The 18,023-nt window shown below is 44.6% G+C and overlaps 1 protein-coding gene across 3 annotated transcripts in view; it reads right to left on the bottom strand.

Annotated features, from left to right (window-relative positions):
• The window catches only part of Rpgrip1 (RPGR interacting protein 1), a 52,158-nt gene that overhangs the window by 21,855 nt on the left and 12,280 nt on the right, over positions 1-18,023 (bottom strand). For 2 of the 3 annotated variants that reach the window (XM_021203785.1, XM_021203786.1), the window contains exons 6-13: positions 15,149-15,254; positions 12,172-12,195; positions 10,589-10,735; positions 8,408-8,481; positions 5,053-5,213; positions 2,917-3,080; positions 1,159-1,302; positions 611-728 (exon numbers count right to left, since the gene is read on the bottom strand). In XM_021203785.1, coding sequence (XP_021059444.1) covers positions 611-728; positions 1,159-1,302; positions 2,917-3,080; positions 5,053-5,213; positions 8,408-8,481; positions 10,589-10,735; positions 12,172-12,195; positions 15,149-15,254 — 938 coding nt within the window. Of the gene's footprint in view, positions 1-577; positions 729-1,158; positions 1,303-2,916; positions 3,081-5,052; positions 5,214-8,407; positions 8,482-10,588; positions 10,736-12,171; positions 12,196-15,148; positions 15,255-18,023 lie in introns of all 3 variants that reach the window. The other variant, XM_021203784.1, reaches the window with a different exon arrangement.

Below are 18,023 nucleotides of genomic sequence, written 5' to 3'. Positions count from 1 at the left end.
GGCTGGCCTCGAACTCAGAAATCCGCCTGCCTTTGCCTCCCGAGTGCTGGGATTTAAAGGCATGTGCCACCACACTTGACTCAAAGCCTACTTCTTAAATTCAAGGTTGAGAGTGGACCCTGCTCTTAGTGACCATTTGAATAGGAAGAACCCCAACAGCAAACACACTGGCCACGCCCGCCCTGCTCACATCCTTAAACTGCAACAAAGGTTTTAGAGAAAGATCTCAGGAAAAGACGAGAGGAAATGCGTGACAAGGGTAGATTACCTGGCAAGACCTGCAGAAGGCTAATATATACAGATGCAAGAAATGACAGAAGAAAGGGGAGATTCACCAGCCTTGGGGTCAGTCACCCTCAATGACACTCTTCCAACCACCCAGAGGCATAGCTGCCCTGTGGAAATTCTCCAGAAAAAAATCAGAGATTTTCACTGAGCAGAAGAGTAAAGGAAGTTACAAACCAACTTTCTCATGAGGTGAGAGAGGATGAGAGCAGAAAGAGATAAAGTCAGGAGGACTGGGTCACTGTTAGTTACGTGACATCGCCCAAGATGGAAACAAAGTACTAAGACTTGCCAGATGTTGGAAGGCCGTGGCTTCTTAAAATACCTTCCAGCTGCTTTATGCGGCTGTTCTTGAAGTCTAGGAGGTGAGTCAGCCTCTCCAGCTTCTCTTCGTGGTCCCTGTTTTCCCTGTCCGCTTTTGTCAGCGTTGCCTCCAGCTCCTCCTGAAATCAAATAAGAACTGAACCTTCCTCTCTGTGTCTCAGAACCGAAGAGCCCTAACTCTAAAAACTGGACCTCGATGGAGTAGGAGATTGAAGGCGCCTCCTCAGCGGGGCAGGTTCCACCCAGGAAGGAAGCTCAGGCTTTCTAAGAACCTTCACTCTCGGCTGTACCTGTGGCACCTTGGGTGATTAGGACTAGGACTTTGGGGGTGGAAATGAACCCAGAAGTTTGGCACTTCCCATTTTACGAGCTCCCCCTTAGCTGACTTCTGGGGCCAGGTGCCTGGGCTTGTGTGAGTGAGTCCCGAGGCGCCTCCGTAGGAAGCGTAGGAAGCGTGTTGCTAACCACCAGTCCCGGACACCCAAGCCATGCTTGCTCCCCGGTGTGTGTGATCCTCAGACGCCCAGCTTCCTGGCCCATGCCTCACACCTGATAACACATGTTGATTTTACGCTGCAGAAGAAGCATGTCTCTGGTTTTTTCCAGTTCCAGTGCGGTCTCTGCATGTGACACTTGCAGCTCGCTTAGCACCTGGGATAGATCATTCTTGTCTTGAGCTTTTGGTTCATTGGACTGGAGAGCGAAAAACATTGGTAAAAACGGTTGGTGAGAGTTGTAAAACGCCAGCAATAACATTTTCTACAGAACCCACAAGATTTGTGTCACTTCACAAGGGCACTCTTCCCCGCACTGCCCAGCCCCCAGTCAGTGTGTCACTGCAGAGTAGTGACAGTTTTCAAATGACAGTTTGGAGGCTAGCTGAGCCATCAGACCTGAGCTGAGCAAACTTGGTGACCCGAGTTCAGTCTCTGAAACCCACATAGAAGTGTTGAGAAAAAGACAACTCCACAAAGGTGTCCTCTGACCCCCACAAATGTTCCTCGTGGCACGTGCACCCACCCACAAAATTGTAACGAATAAAAGCAAAATGGCAGTTTGCCTTTCAGGTGATCATTCCAAGCTCACACCTAAAGACTGTAGGGACAGGAGAGATGGCTCAGTGGTTAGGAGCACTGGCTGTTTCTTCAAAAAACCCAGATATAAAGCCGGGCGTGGTGGCCCACGCCTTTAATCCCAGCACTCGGGAGGCGGAGGCAGGCGGATTTCTGAGTTCGAGACCAGCCTGGTCTATAAAGTGAGTTCCAGGATAGCCAGGGCTATACAGAGAAACCCTGTCTCAAAAAACCAAAAAAAAAAAAAAAACAGATATAATTCCTAGAACCCGTGTGGCAGCTCCCAAATGTCTATAACTCTAGTTTCAGGGGACTCAGTGTCCTCCTCTGACTTTTGTGAGCACTGCACATGTGTGAGACACACGCATACATGCAAGCAAAGCACTCACATGCATAAAAAGATAATAAATAAATAAATCTTTAAAACTAAACAAAGAGACTGGAGAGATGGGTCAATGATTAAGAGCACCTACTACTCTTGGAGGACCCAGGTTTGGTTCCCAGCACCCACATGGTGGTTCACAACTATCCATAACTCCAGTCCTAGAAAATCTAATGTCCTCTTCTGGCTGCCGTGGGCTCCAAGTACACACATGATAACACAGACATACATGCAGACACAATACTCTCATATTAAAAAATAAATACATCTTTTTAAAAGAACACTTTCTACAAATACAACTTTTTTTGTTAATGTATATGAGTGCTCTACTGCATGTATACTTGCATGCCAGAAGAGGGACTCAGATTTCATTATAGATGGTTGTGAGCCATCATGTGATCATTGGGAATTAAACTCGGGACCTCTGGAAGAGAAGAGCAGTTGGTGCTCTTAACAGCTAAGCCATCTCTCCAGTGCCACTAAATACAACTTTAAAAAAATTTTTATTTCATATGCATCAGTATTTTGTTTGCATGCGTGTCAGATTCCTTGGAGATGGAATTACAGGTAGTTGCTAGCCTGCTATGTTTGTGCTGGGAATTGAACTTGGGTCCCCTGGAAGAGTAGTCAGTGCTCTTAACTGTTGAAGAATCTCTCCAGCCCTCCTTTTAAAAACTTTTAATGAAAACTTATGAGCTCTAAGCACGGGGTACTGGGTGGGGCTCACTAAATCCTGCCTGTCAGCTGGCTCAGCACTTTTTAAATCGCATTCTCAGTTGGACAAGAGTGTTGCTCCTGCAGTATTCCCTGGGGGTTTCTGCCAGAAACCTCTCAGCAGAGTGACTGATTTACCTCTCTCTGATCTGTCTGTGGGAGTAGAGTGGCCTGAGCAGCCAGTTCAGACAGCTCTTCTGGAGATGGGGGTACAGTGGCTGTTGACTGTAGGTTCTCTTCTTCCTGTTCATGCTGGTAAAGGATGTTGGTGTCTTGAAACTTCAGCTTTCCATCTTGAGCTTCTGAAAAAGGAATCCAGGGAACTGAGCCCAGTTATTGGCAACCATAGTCAACGTTGAGCCAAATGTGAAATAACGTCTGGATCTACAGCTTCTTTCTGTACCAAAAAAGCAGTTCCCTCTTGCTGAGACAAAAGGGCCTCTGGCCTGCTGACCCAGTCAATGGACGTTGTGCTTCTAAGGTAAGATCAGAGGAGAGAAGAGCACCCAGGAAATTGTGGGATGGAGAGGGAAACACCAACAATAGGACAGTCACATGGCTAACTGGGACTGGCCAGTGGTATATTTTAGAGCAGGTGGAATAGGGTCAGGGGATAATGCAGACAACGAACCCAAGAGTCTTACACATTCAAAAGTACTCTACCAATGGAACTAAATCCCCCACCAAATATTACTTTTTTGATAGAACCACCCAAGCCAGTCTCTCACCAACTAAACTCCATTGTGACTTCTAGCCATTAAGTTCTCAGAGCCGGGCAGTGGTGATGCATGCCTTTAATCCCAGCACTTGGGAGGCAGAGGCAGGCAGATTTCTGAGTTCGAGGCCAGCCTGGTCTACAAAGTGAGTTCCAGGACCGCCATGGCTATACAGAGAAACACTGTCTCCAAACACCAAAAAAAAAAATAAATAAATAAAAGTTCTACGTGTATTTCTCAGGGAAGGAAGGCTATCGCTGTCCAGGGTGCAGAAACATCAGAGACGTTACATCGGATCTCTTCTGATCTTACAAGACTTAGTTTACATGTATTGCACGGTGCTTGGCTTCCTTACTGTATGCCTTCTGCCTGAAGGTTCTTGCTGCTTTGCTTTGTCTGAGGCAGACAGAGTCTCGCTACATAGCCCAGGCTAGCTTCAAACTCTCAGTCCTTCTGCTACGTCCTAGAGGGCAAAGGCGGGGGATCCTACTGTCTTGTATTTCTTCTCCTATACTTTTTTATTTGAATATACTAGCATCTAAAGGACAATTTAAAAGCCTATACAACAGGATCTATGACAGGGCAAAGTGAATAATCTTGACAATGTTTAAAAATCAAATAACTCTCTCCTCCTGTGACTTAAAGAGTCTAGACAGGCTAAGCTGGGTGCAATAGTGTGAAGATAACTGTAATCCCTATGGAATGGTGGTGTATATACAAGTATAAGCGATACGGAATGTGGAGGCAAAAAGACTGAGTATTCAATACTCAAGGTCAGGTTCAGCCACACTGACATCTTGTCTCAAAAAAAAAAAAAAAAAAAAAAAAAAAGACAGGGATGGTAGGTAGAGTCCCTCATAGATAACCCGTGTAGCATGTGTAAAGTCCTCCACTAAATCTCCAGCACCAAATCAATGGGAAAGAGAGACAGGGACTAAAATGATCATAAAAACCGAGAAACCAATGAAGAATATTAATCCACTTCGCAATTTTTGACATAAGGTGGGGGAAAAAACTGGGTTTTCCCCACTCATCTCAGAAATGACTGAATTTTAAAAAATAGAGAAATTAATTTTGCTTTTGTGTGTTGTGTGTGTGTGTGTACGCGTGCATGCATGTGTGTATTTTGACACAGGATCTCACTACATAATCCTGGCTGTCCTGGAACTCATTATGTAGACCAGGCTGGCCTTGAACTCACAGAGATCCTCCTGCCTCTGCCTCCCAAGTACTGGGACTAAAGGTGTGTGCCACCACGTTGGGTGAGAAATTTATTTTAGCACCATTGATAAAGTAAATGATAAAAAACAATAAATTGAAAATTGATATCATTCCAAACAGGAAGAGCTGTATGGGGAAAGGCACACATATGAGATAGGTAGGCCACACGCTTTCCTGGCTAAATCAGACCTAATTGCCCATGTTCAATCCTAGTTATCAATGACCCCGAAATACAGGGTCCCTGGGGAAGACTGGAGAAGTGGAGGCCCAAGATCCTGTCTCCCAAACCAAATGGGACAGCACTGCACATGAGGACACTCCTTCAGATGTGACTCACCTTTGTTGGTTGCTTGAAGCAAGACTTTGGTCTCCTCCAGCGCAGCGCCCATTTGGTCCAGCAGTGGACAGACTTGCGGTGGGAACTGCTCCCCTGTGAGCTCCTTGCTCCAATGGGACTGGTGACTGCTATCCAGAGGCTGATGACTGCTATCCAGCATGCTGAAAACCCCAGGCTCTGTGTCAGATGGATCCTCAAAGGAGTATGATCCGGCATCTTTGTTACACAGTTTCAGCATCTCTGGGACCTAGCTGATAATTCCTTTCTCCACATGTTTTTTTCTGCCCAGGCTTTATTTGTAACTGTCACTTGCTAACTGCTTTGGAACTTTTGGGTGGCAAAGAGGAGTTACTCAGTGTCACGTCTGCTTAAGTCTTGAGGGTTCCACTATGCTAGCACCTTAATTATGCATTTCTCAAGGAACTTCTCCCATGTGATGGCTTCCTTCGGCCAGGGCCTGCGTGTTAGGACATGCCAAGACCTCCTGAGTTAGAACTGAGAATCAAGAGCTTTCTTTTCTCACCTTGTCCCCTTATATCCCTTTGCCAATGGCTACTTTAGAGAACTTTAAACTACCAGCTATACTCAAGAATGAAAACAAGCTTTTTAACACCTGCAACTCCATCCCATGGTATTTAGCTGTTAGACCTGCCTTGAGTGTAAAACACACAAGACCAGGTCTTAGTCATTTATACAAATGGGATGACATTGACATTAAAAGCTTCCTGACCAAGAGCAGTGGTGGTGGCACACACCTTTAACTCCAGCACATGGGAGGCAGAGGTAGGTGGATCACTGACTTTGAGGCCAGCCTCAGACTCTACAAATTGAATTCCAGGACAACCACAGCTGCACTGAGAAACCCTGTCTCAAAAAACTTAAAATAGCTGGACAGTGGTGGCGCACGCCTTTAATCCCAGCACTTGGGAGGCAGAGGCAGGCAGATTTCTGAGTTCGAGGCCAGCCTGGTCTACAAAGTGAGTTCCAGGACAGCCAGGGCTATACAGAGAAACCCTGTCTTGAAAAACCAAAAAAACAAAACAAAACAAAACAACAGTAAATTTAAGACAAATTTTAAAGGAAAAAACTGTTTCTGAGCCAGGTGGTGACAGTACACACCTTTAATCTCAGAACTTGGGAGGCAGAGGCAGGCAGATTTCTGAGTTCGAGGCCAGCCTGGTCTACAAAGTGAGTTCCAGGACAGCCAGGGCTATACAGAGAAACCCTGTCTTGAAAAACCAAAAAAACAAAACAAAACAAAACAACAGTAAATTTAAGACAAATTTTAAAGGAAAAAACTGTTTCTGAGCCAGGTGGTGACAGTACACACCTTTAATCTCAGAACTTGGGAGGCAGAGGCAGGCAGATTTCTGAGTTCGAGGCCAGCCTGGTCTACAAAGTGAGTTCCAGGACAGCCAGGGCTATACAGAGAAACCCTGTCTTGAAAAACCAAAAAAACAAAACAAAACAAAACAACAGTAAATTTAAGACAAATTTTAAAGGAAAAAACTGTTTCTGAGCCAGGTGGTGACAGTACACACCTTTAATCTCAGAACTTGGGAGGCAGAGGCAGGAGAATCTCTGAGTTCTAGTCCAGCCTGGTCTACAGACCAAGTTCTAGGACAGGGAATACACAGAGGAAATTCTCTCTAAAACAAACAAACAAACAAACAACAACAACAAAAACACACAAGTGTTTCTGAATAAATGTCATATAAGAACTATTTGGTTACCTAATTATTAAGATTTTTTTTTCAGTCAGGTGTCAGTGGCGCATGACTTTAATCCTAATCCCCACACTGGGAGGCAAAGGCGATGACTTTGAGATCATTCTGAACTGCATAGTGAATTCCAGGACAGCCTAGTCTACATAGAGAGACCTTGTTTCAAAACAAAAAAAAAAAAACAACAAAAAAAACATATTTCTTAGGGGGGTGTAGAGTGCTTGCCTAGCATGAACAAGGTCCCTGAGTTTAGTCCTCAGAAATGTGTGAATCAAACCTGGTGGCATACACCTGTAATTCCAACACCCTGGAGGTGGAGGCAAGAAGAGAAGTTCAGGGTCATTTTTGGCTACACAGTGAGCTCAAGACCTTCCTTTGCCAGACTGTTCATCCCATACAGGCCCAGCCTCCTAAATGCAGGGATCACAGATGCAGGATCCACACCTGACTCCCTTTGCTATCTTTGACCAGGACAGAAGGCATTTTGATTTTTAAAAATGTCTTCACATGCTATTTTAGTGGCACTGGGAGTTGAACCCAGGACCTTACACACCTGAGGGAAATGCTCTACCACTAACCTACCTCCCCAGCCCTCATCTTACTGTGATGTTGAGACAGAGTCCTACTAAGTTGCCTAGGTTGTCCTCAAACTCATATTGTAGCCCTGGTACACACTGAACTTGTGGATATAGGTGGCTTGGATCCTGAGTAGCTTGGATTACAGGCCTGTGCTCTCAGGGCCCAACTAGGTCATTTTAATTATAAAATCAACACATGAGTATATGTTTATTGTAAAGATTTAAAAGGAGAGACTGGAGAGATGGCCCAGCAACTAAGAAACTAGTTCCTCTCCGGAAGGACCTAGGTTCAGTACCCAGAACCCACAGGATGGTTCACAACAATCTGGAACTTCAATTCTAGGGGATCCAATGCCATCTTCTGGCCTCCAGAGGCAGACACCAGGCATGTATGTGGTGTAGGCACACATACAGACGATACACCATACACATAAAATAAAAAATAATTTAAAAAAAAAAAAAAAGGCCGGCGGTGGTGGCACACGCCTTTAATACCAGCACTTGGGAGGCAGAGACAGGTGGATTTCTGAATTCGAGGTCAGCATGGTCTTCAAAGTGAGTTCCAGGACAGCCAGGGCTGCACAGAGAAACCCTGTCTCAACCCCCCCCCCCAAAAAAAAAGAAAGAAAGAAAGAAAGAAAGAAAGAAAGAAAGAAAGAAAGAAAGAAAGAAAGAAAGAGAAAGTGATAAAAGACATAGAATGTAGGTGAAGGTGCCTTGACCTTCACATAGTGTCAACTGTTATCAAACACACAAGCCAGGCACACATGGGCTAGCACAACCATGTACAATTTTCCTTTCCTTTGAACTTTATTGTTATATCTTTTTCTGTTTTGTTCTTTGAGACAGATTTTCTCTATATAAAGCCCTGGCTGTCCTAGAACTCACTCTATAGACCAGGCTGGCCTTGTGGCCTCCATCTTTGCCTGCCTTTACCTCCAGAATGCAGAATAAAGGTGTGTGCCAGCATGCCTGGCCAATGTGTTTTAAACTTGGAAAGTTCCATAGTTCTTTTGTAGAGAACGATGCTCTGGGACCAGACGCTGTACTCACTTCTCTAAGAGTCTGTCATAACTGTCACTCAGCAGTTTTCGTTCCTTTTCCAAATCTTCAACTCTGACCTGAAACTAAGAAAGACAGAATCATTGAGGCCCCTCTGGTCATGCTCCCCATCAAGACTGGGGCCTGGGCGTAGGCTTTTCTATACTGGTTCTACATGGGTTCATTTGAAGGACTGGTGGGCAGTGGTGTGCACACCTTTAATCTCAGCACAGAGGTCAAGGCCAGCCTGGTCTACAGAGCAAGTTCCAGGACAGCCAGGATTACACAGTAAAACCCTGTCTTAAAAAAAAACATAGAAGGAAGGAAAGCAATGGAGAGAGCGAGAGAGGGAGAAAGAGAGAGAAAGAGAAAGAGAGAGAGAGAGAGAGAGAGAGAGAGAGAGAGAAGGGAGGAAGGGAGAGAGGGAGCGAGGGAGGGAAGGAAGGAAGGAAGGAAGGAAGGAAGGAAGGAAGGAAGGAAGGAAGGAAAGAAGGAAGGGAGAAGGAAGGAAGAATAGAAAGAATAAAGAAGAAAGGAAAGAAAAAAGATCAGAACCAATTGGAAGTGAAAGTGGGAACTTCTATTAAAATTAATGAAAACTCCTTGAGCAAGTTTTTGTCATGTCTGTGTTCCTACCACCAGGAAAATGACAACGAATTATAAAAGATAAAAGTGAGGTGCTCTGAAGATAAGGGTGATCTGATGACTTGAGTTTGATCCTCTGAACCTACATGATAGAAAGGGGTAAAAAGCCGGGCGTGGTGGTGCACGCCTTTAATCCCAGAATTTGGGAGGCAGAGGCAGAGGCAGGCAGATTTCTGAGTTCGAGGCCAGCCTGGTCTACAAAGTGAGTTCCAGGACAGCCAGGACTCCACAGAGAACCCTGTCTAAAAAAAAAAGAAAGAAAGAAAGAAAGAAAGAAAGAAAGAAAGAAAGAAAGAAAGAAAGAAAGAAAGAAAGAAAGAAAGAAAGGGGGAAAAATGTCCCTCAGACATTGTACTATGACTGCCACCCTTGAGCTGTGGTCTGTGTGTTTGCACATACAGACACATGATAGATAAAAAATGTAAGGAAAAAGAAACAGCCAGTCCTGGTGGTGCACATTATTAACCTCAGCACTCAGCCTCAGGCAGAGGAAGGCAGATCTGTGAGTTCCAGGCCACCCTGGTCTACGCGGAGTGCATTCCAGACTAGCCAGATGCTGCAATCATCTTAGCTACATGGTTTAGCCACTTTGGAGGGTCACTGCCCATATTTGAGAATATTATCAGGGCTAGAAAGACAGGTTAGAGACTAAGAACACTGGCTGCTGTTCCCAAGGATCTGGGTTTGATTCCCAGCACCCACATGATGGCTCGCAAACATCTGTAACTTTGCTTCCAGGGGATCTGATGCCTTCTGACCTTAGCAGACACCAGACACTAATAGGATGCATAGACAAAATACCAATAGGTGTAAAATAAATGTTTTTCATGGAATATCCATATTGTTGCTAAGATGTTCACTTTTAACATCTCGAAGCTGGAATGCAGCAGTTTTTAATTAAAAAAAAAAAAGTGCCAGGAATTAGAGAGATGGCTCAGCAGTTGGGAGTACTGACTGCTCCTCTAGAGGACCAGGGTTCAAGTCCCAGCACCAACATGATCACACACAACTGTATATAACTCTAGTTCCAGGGGATAGGCACATGTATGCAGGCAAAATGCCCATACATAAAATAAAATAACCTTTTTTTAATGACTCTATCACTTTATTTATTTATTTGGTTGATTGGTTGGTTGGTTGGTTGGTTGGTTGGTTGGTTGTTTTATCATATAGCCCAAGCCAGTCTCAAACTTACTATATACATCCAGGAAGGACCTTGCATGTCTCACCACATTGTTTCCATCTTTAGATTGCTGAGGTTACAGGTGTATGTTAACACACGTTTTGCCGTGGTTACAGGTGTATATGTTAGTACGTGTTTTGCTTTGACTCAGGGTTTCACCAAGATGGACTGAATTCAGAGACCACTGCCTCTCACATGCTAGATCTAAAGGCGTGGGACACCATGCTCAGCAGCATACCTGCTTTATGCAGTGTTGTAGATCAAAGCCAGAGCCTTAGGTGTGCATGGTAAGTACTCCATACTGAGCTTCACCTGAGCCTGGAATACAACACAGTTAATAGTATCTTCTCACTACTATTATTTACCTCCTTCAGAGTTATCTGCAAGATAGACACATCTCCCAGCTGGGTCTTCAAGCTCACAGCCTTCTTGCTCTCTTCACTCAGCTCTGCCTTGAGCTCATTCACTTGGCTGAGGAAGGCATTATGGGCTGTATCCAACATTCCCTGATTCTGCAGACAAAAGGAAATTCCTCTAAGAATGATCACATGACTCAGGAGGTGTGGTCTCCACACAGCAGCAACTCTGGTATTCTTAGGCGGAGGCCACAAAGAATGACTGTGTGGTGGTCTGACTAAGAATGCCCCTGTATGCTCATATATTTCAATGCTTGGTCATCAGGGAGTGGCACAACTTGAGAAGGATTAGGAGGTGTGGCTTTGTTGGAGTAGGTGTGGCCTTTTGAGAGGAAGTATGTCACTGGGAGTGGGCTTTGGGTTTAGAAGCCAAACCAGAATTCCTGATGCCTGGGAATCTGTATGTAGAACTCTCAACTGCTTCTCCAGCACCATACCTGGCTCTGTGCTACCATTCTCCCCACTATAATGACAATGGACAGCCAGGATAACAATGGACTAACTCTCTGACACTGTAAGCAAGCCCCAGTTAAATGCTTCCTTTTATAAGAGCTGCTTTGCCCATGAGTCTCTTCACAGCAATAGAACACTAATTAAGCCAGACCTTGAAGATAATGAACAACACAGTACCTGGCCCCTGTAAAGTGACCTTGCCCTTTTTTTTTTTTCCTCCTCCTTAGCATTTCTCTGCAAGTATGGTTTTCCTTTTAGGGAAGACTTTCTTTCCATTCTGAACTTATCGCTGGAGCTATAATTTTTTTTCCCAGACCTGGTTAGTCCCTGATTCTAAATTAGGTGCCATTTTCAAAAGCTGGCTTTATTTTCCAAGCTATTTGACTGATTTTTATAATGATACTATTTCTCCTCTTGCCCCCGGAAGAAACCATGTCGGCTCTAGAAGTTGTGTGCCATTTTCTGTGGCTGCTTCTGTCTAGGCACAGCTGAGCTCTCTGGAGACCCTCAGTCACAGGCACTTATACAGTTTTGTCTGCACCCCCTCACAGTAGCAAGTAGGGTCAAAGACTGAAGAAGATCAGGTGAAGAACACCCGCAGGACACCCTGTTGCCTTATACATGTCAGAAGAATGCTCCTGGGAATTTCTGAGTAAATGTTATAGTTTGCTGTGGCGATAAACTGAAAAAATACCACTTAACTTAGGACTTGTATTTCTACTTCGCTGAAGACAATACAATAAATATCATTTATTATAGTGATAGCATAATTCACCTTATTAGAAACAATATGAGTTAATAACCAATTTAATTGCCTTAATTCTGCTGTCATATAACCCACAGACATACACAGATTTCTTTGGATTTGAGAGCTCTGATTACTAAGACATGGAATCAAAGAAGCTATATTAATTGCCTTCTGATGCCAGAAGTGGTGGCGTGTGCCTTCAATCCCAGCACTCAGGAGGCAGATGTGGAGAGATCTCAGAGTCTGAGGCCAGCTTGCTGTACGGAGTGAGAGATTCTGGATCCTGTCTCAAGCAACCACCACCAGCAGCTCCACCACAACAAGAACTTACCTTCTGAAGCAAGTCTTCATATGCCTGGAAGACATAAGTAAGCATTACTTCACCAGCTCGTCAATGTCATGAGATACTTGACATCTCTGTAAGATAGAGTCCAGTGTGGCATTCCACACCTTTAAATCCAGCACTCAGGAGGCAGAAGCAGGAGGCTCTCTTCGAGTCTGAGTCAAGCCTAGTAACATAACAAGTTCCAAGCTAGCCAGGGCTGCACTGAGACCTTATCTCAGAGAGAGAAGAAAAGAAACGCTGCGTTGTGTATGCTTCAGCCAAGTAGCCATGTCCTGGACAGTGCAGATGCCACTGTGTCCAGTCACCCAGAAGCCACCTCCATTTCTCCGCTGCCCTCACTCTCTCTCCTTTGAGGACAGGGACCATTATTTTTTTTTTTATGTCTGGGACGTAAGATCCCATTTTCTGCAGGCTTCTGTCCACCTGAGTCCTTGGTTCCCCTGCCCTGGGATCTGTAAGAGTTCTGTGTCTACCATCTGCATCTGCTATTCCAGCCTTTAGTCTGTGCTCCTGGCTTCTGCAATTTTCTTTTTAGATTTAGTTATTTTATGTGTATACATGTTTTGCCTGCATGAATGTATATGCATCACATATGTATCTGCTCCTGCAGAGATCAGAAGAGGGTATCATATCTCCTGGACCTGGCATTAGAGACAGTTGTGAGCCCCTATGTGGGTGCTAGGACTGAACCTGGATCTTATGCAAGAACAAGTGCTTCCAACCTCTGTGCCATCTCTTCAGCCCCTTTTCCTAGCTTTGGTTGGTTTGTTTGTTTTGATTTTTTTTTTTTGAGACAGGATCTCATGCAGCCAGGCTGGCCACAGACTTGCTATGTAACTGATGATTGCCTTGAGATATTGCGATTCTAGAGACATCTGAAGATTTCAGGACACAATATAAAAACTCTCCTACTTTAGCAACATTCCCACCACCTGGGACTAGTAACTATTGGTACTTTGTAGCCCTTTCCCTAAAGAAATTCTTTATCTACCAAGATGTATTTCAATTCTCATGCTTTTAAAAGCCTGTGAGATCTATCTTTTGGGGGGGGGAGGAAGCTGATTTTATAATAAGATTGTGCAAACCCCCTCCCCTGCTGCCACTCTCTATGGGCTGAAGCCCAAATTCCTACCATGGGCTCTAGGACCTAACACTTCATTGTGTCTACATTCACCTTCCTAGGAACGTTTCCTTTTCTTGCGTACCTGGTACTGCATGATACTCTCCTGATATTTCAGAATTCAGCTCCTGAACTTACTCTTTCATGAGTCCTATTTAAAAGGTTTTTAAATTTTAATTTCTACTACATGTATACATGGGTGTTTTGCCAGCATGTGTGTCTGTGTACCACTGCATGCCTAGTGCTTGCAGAGGCTGGATCCCCTGGAACTGGAGTTACTGATGGTTGTGAGTATCCATGTGAATGACTAGGAATTAAATACGGGGCCTCTGGAAGAGCATCTGATGCTCCTAACCACTGAGCCATCTCTCCAACCCCCTTTTATGAATCTTCTGCTTTTACATCTGTCTCTGGGGATCTGACCACTCCTTTTCTTTTCCTCCCATTCCTCATGTAGAGTTGTTCCATGAACTTGCTGCCATCTCACTCCTGCAATGGCCTTAGAGACTAGAGCTGTGTCACTCTTCAGTGTGATCTTTAACTTGACTTAAATAAACAAACAAGCAAAGACCGCAGGCTGGAAAGAGACACCTTTGCCAGTGTGATCTTTAGTTGATCTTGGTGCTTTGCGCAGTTTTGATGCTCTGTACATACTGGCTCGATAAACGGACAGTGCTAAGTCTCACGTAGACCTTGACACCATATTTCCACCATCCTCACAGTAGCATCTAACCTGGTAAAGGGTAGAGCTATGGTTCCAGGCTGAATCAACCCCGGCTGTGGTGGCTTGAATATGCTTGGCCCGGGGAATGGCACTATAGGGAGTATGGCTTTGTTGGAGGAAGTGTGTCACTGTGGGGGGAGAAACCCAGCCACTTGGGAGCCAGCCTTCTTCTGTTTGCCTTCGGAGCAAGATGGAGAACTCTCAGCTCCTCCAGAGCCATGCCTTTTCTGGAAACTGCCATGCTCCCTGCCATGATGATAGTGGACTGAACCTCAGAACCTGTAAGCCAACCCCAATTAAAGGTTGTCCTTTGTAAGAGTTGCCTTGGTCATGGTGTCTGTTCACAGCAGTAAAACACTAAGACACCCGCTCTGCCTCTTCATCTTTTTACACCTTGACCCAGTTACTTATCTTCTTTGGGGAGTAATTCCCTCAGTGCTGTTAGGACCTCGGCCAGTGCTGTGTTACAGGGCACACTGTAACACAGGACCAGGTCCTCAGCATATAGGAAGTGCTCACCAAAGGCCCGCCTCCAACCATGATGATTACAGAATTATTATATTCTGATCCCTTGGCTTGTGACCTTATCCTGACACAGATTAACCCTGCCAGATTTCATCTTACCAGGCCAGGGCCCGAGCCTTCTTTCTCTTTAACAGAAATGGTGACCAATTCTGAGAAAGCAATAGACTCGCAAGGCTTGGATTGAATACCGGCTGTAAATTATATGACCTTAGGCAAGTACCTTAGTGACTTTGAATTGTAAGATCACATAGGTAAAAGAGAAAACAAAAACAAAACAAAACAAAACAAAAACCATCTGGGTGTGGTGGGCACACTGGCAATCCCACCATCTGAGGGGTGGGCAAAGAAAGGATTGTGTGAGTTTGAGGCCGGTCTGAGGTGCATAGTGAGTTTCAGTTGGCCTGCTTTACAGAATAGGAACCTGTCACAAAGGAGGGGTGGATACGAAGTGGAGGAAGAGGAGGAAGAAGGAGGGGAAGGGACGGGCTTATGTTTTAAGTGACATCCCTGCCCTTTTGGCAGGGCTTGAGCTATAAGCATGAACCCGTGGGCTTTCCCCTCTCTAAGAAGCACAGCTGATTACAGCAAGTCACCTCTTGCACGCGAGTCAGTTGGGCTTCTGTGGCTGCCAGCGAGGTACTCCTCTCGTATAAGAGCTTCTTAAGGCGAATCAGCTCCACGTTCTCCTTAATGGAAGCTCTGCGGAGAGAAGACACTAACTGTCCCATCTGGGGCCAGGACCTTCTGCTGTTACCCACTCTGTCCCCATAACACATCAGAAGTAGGAAGTCTGCGAAATAGCCCTCCTCCTGCTGTTAACTGTGACAGCAGGACCTGAAGACCACCAACCTTAAACCTTGACTTCTAAGAAAAAGTAGGAACTGCTTTGTTTTGTTTTTTAAATTATGGGTCTTATAATTTCTCAGAGGTCTTACAGAGTCCAAATGAATATATGCCTTTTTCCTTAGAAACATAAATATAGACACAATGGAAGGCTATTATTATTTCCAAACCTATGAGATGATGTTTCCAGGTATTTGACTTAATTTACATTTTTGAGACAATATCTCTAGCTAGACCAAGCTGGCTTTTTAAAAAATGATTTAGTGGGGATGTTGGCATATATTTTTAATCCTAGTCTCATACTTGAGAGGCAGAGGCAGGCCGATCTCTGAGTTGGAGGCCAGCCTGGTCTACAAATAGATTTCTGGGTCATCCAGGGCTACACAGAGAGATCCTGTCCTGAAAAGCAAAAACAAAACAAAACATAACAAATTATATGATGGCACACACCTTTAATCTCAGCACTTTGGAGGAAGAGGCAGGCGGATCTCTGTGAGTTTGAGGTCAGCCTAGTTTGCAAAGCAAGTTCCAAGGCAGCCAGAGCTACTCAGCTACTTAATAAAACCCTCTCTCAAAAATAAATAAGTAAAGGTTTAAAAGATTTTTAGGAAGGATTTAGGCTCATTCTGTCTCAGTGACTCTCATTCCTTGCTAGCTATGAATGAAATATTTAAAATTACACTGATACACCGGGTAGTGGTGGCGCACGCCTTTAATCTCAGCACTTGGGAGGCAGAGGCAGGTGGATTTCTGAGTTCGAGGCCAGCCTGGTCTACAGAGTGAGTTCCAGGACAGCCAGGGCTACACAGAGAAACCCTGTCTCGAAAAAAAAAACAAAAAAACAAAAAAGAAACAAACAAAAAATTACACTGATACTTAGAGACTCCACCTCCTAGTAATTAAATATGGGGTTTAAATGTTCAGAGTTTAAGGATCTCCACAGGCTTGGGTTTGCAGTTCATTGGGTAGAGAGAAGAAGGACTTCCAAGCATGCAGGAGGTCCCAAGTTTCATCCCTGGCATTGTGTATACCAGATGTATTGGTGAATGGCTGTAATCCCAGTGGTTGGCAGGTAGAAGCAAGAGCATCAAAGGTTCAAGATTACCCTCTGCACCACAGTGAGTTTAGACCAGCCTGAGTTACATGAAATCCTGTCTCAAAAAGCAAAATAAGCCGGGCAGTGGTGGCACACACCTTTAATCCCAGCACTTGGGAGGCAGAAGCAGGTGGATTTCTGAGTTCAAGGCCAGCCTGGTCTACTACAGAGTGAGTTCCAGGACAGCCAGGGCTACCCAGAGAAACCCTGTCTCAAAACACACACACACACACACACACACACACCAAAAAAAGCTAAATTTAAAAAAACAAAGCTAAATAAAATAAAAATTCACTGGACTGTCTGTTACCCAGCTTAAGGTAGTAGGGATGGGTGAAGGAGGGCTGCTACAAGTAATGGAAACCTAGTAGAATCCTAAATGCATATGTTTAAGAGAAAAGAGCTGTATTTGTTTAGTTTCAGCTATACAATATTTTGGGGGAAAGGCAGAACCATATACAGAGAAAACAGAAGGATCAGTGTCATCAGCGGTTGGGAAAGGAGACATAGGCAGGCAGAACACAGGGAATTTTAGTACAGTGGATACGCTGTGATATATAATGCAGATCCATGCAATTACACACTCGCCCAAACTCCAAGTGTGCACAACAGCAAGGATGAACGCTAACAACTGCTGTTGCCTCAGCCTTAATGTTTGTTCATTTTTTAATTTGTTTTCTCTATCTTTCCTTGGCCTGCCTGGAATCCCAGGTCCTGGGATTAAAGGTGTGTGCTCCCAGTTTTGGCTGTTAGCTCATTTTTGTAATAAAGACACCACACTTCTGGTTCAGTGCTCTTGGAAGGACAAAGTCCCAGGGTTAATCAGCAGTAAACCCTAATTCCAAGGGATATGGTGCCCTCTTCTGGTCTCTTTAGACACCAGGCAGACAGTATCTGCAGGCAAAATTCATTTGTATACACACAAAAACATGATACATTTTTAAAAAGTAAAGACCTGAAGAGTTGACTTGATGGTTAAGGCACTTGTTGCTCTTGCAGAGGGCTGGGGTTCAATTCCCAGCATCCACATGCTGGCTCCAACCCCATCTTCTGACCTCCACAGACACCAGGCACCCACACGGTGCAGACGTACTCAAAAGCAAAACATTCATATACGTAAAATGAAAATAAACCTAATTAGAAATAAACTGAAAAGGCTGTAGACAGGAGTGTATGATAGTCCCTATTCAATTTTGCTATGAAACCAAACAACTAATCTAAACAGTGCAGTCTACTTGTCTCTCTGTGTGTGAGTGTGAGTGTGTGCGTGTGTGTGTGTGTACATTCATGCTCACACTCAGTCTCACACACAGGCATGTGGAAGCCAGAGGTTGATGCTGGGTATCTTCCTCCACTTTATATGATGAGACAAGATCTCTCATAGAGGGCTGGTGAGATGGCTCAGTGGTTAAGAGCGCCGACTGCTCTTCTGAAGGTCGTGAGTTCAAATCCCAGCAACCACATGATGGCTCACAACCATCCATAATGAGATTTGATGCCCTCTTGTGGTGTGTCTGAAGACAGCTACA

Source organism: Mus pahari, chromosome 8 (assembly GCF_900095145.1).
Source record: "Mus pahari chromosome 8, PAHARI_EIJ_v1.1, whole genome shotgun sequence".
Classification (NCBI taxonomy): domain Eukaryota; kingdom Metazoa; phylum Chordata; class Mammalia; order Rodentia; family Muridae; genus Mus; species Mus pahari.
The sequence above is the reverse complement of the archived record's forward strand: the minus strand, read 5'-3'. Positions and strand labels throughout refer to the sequence as shown.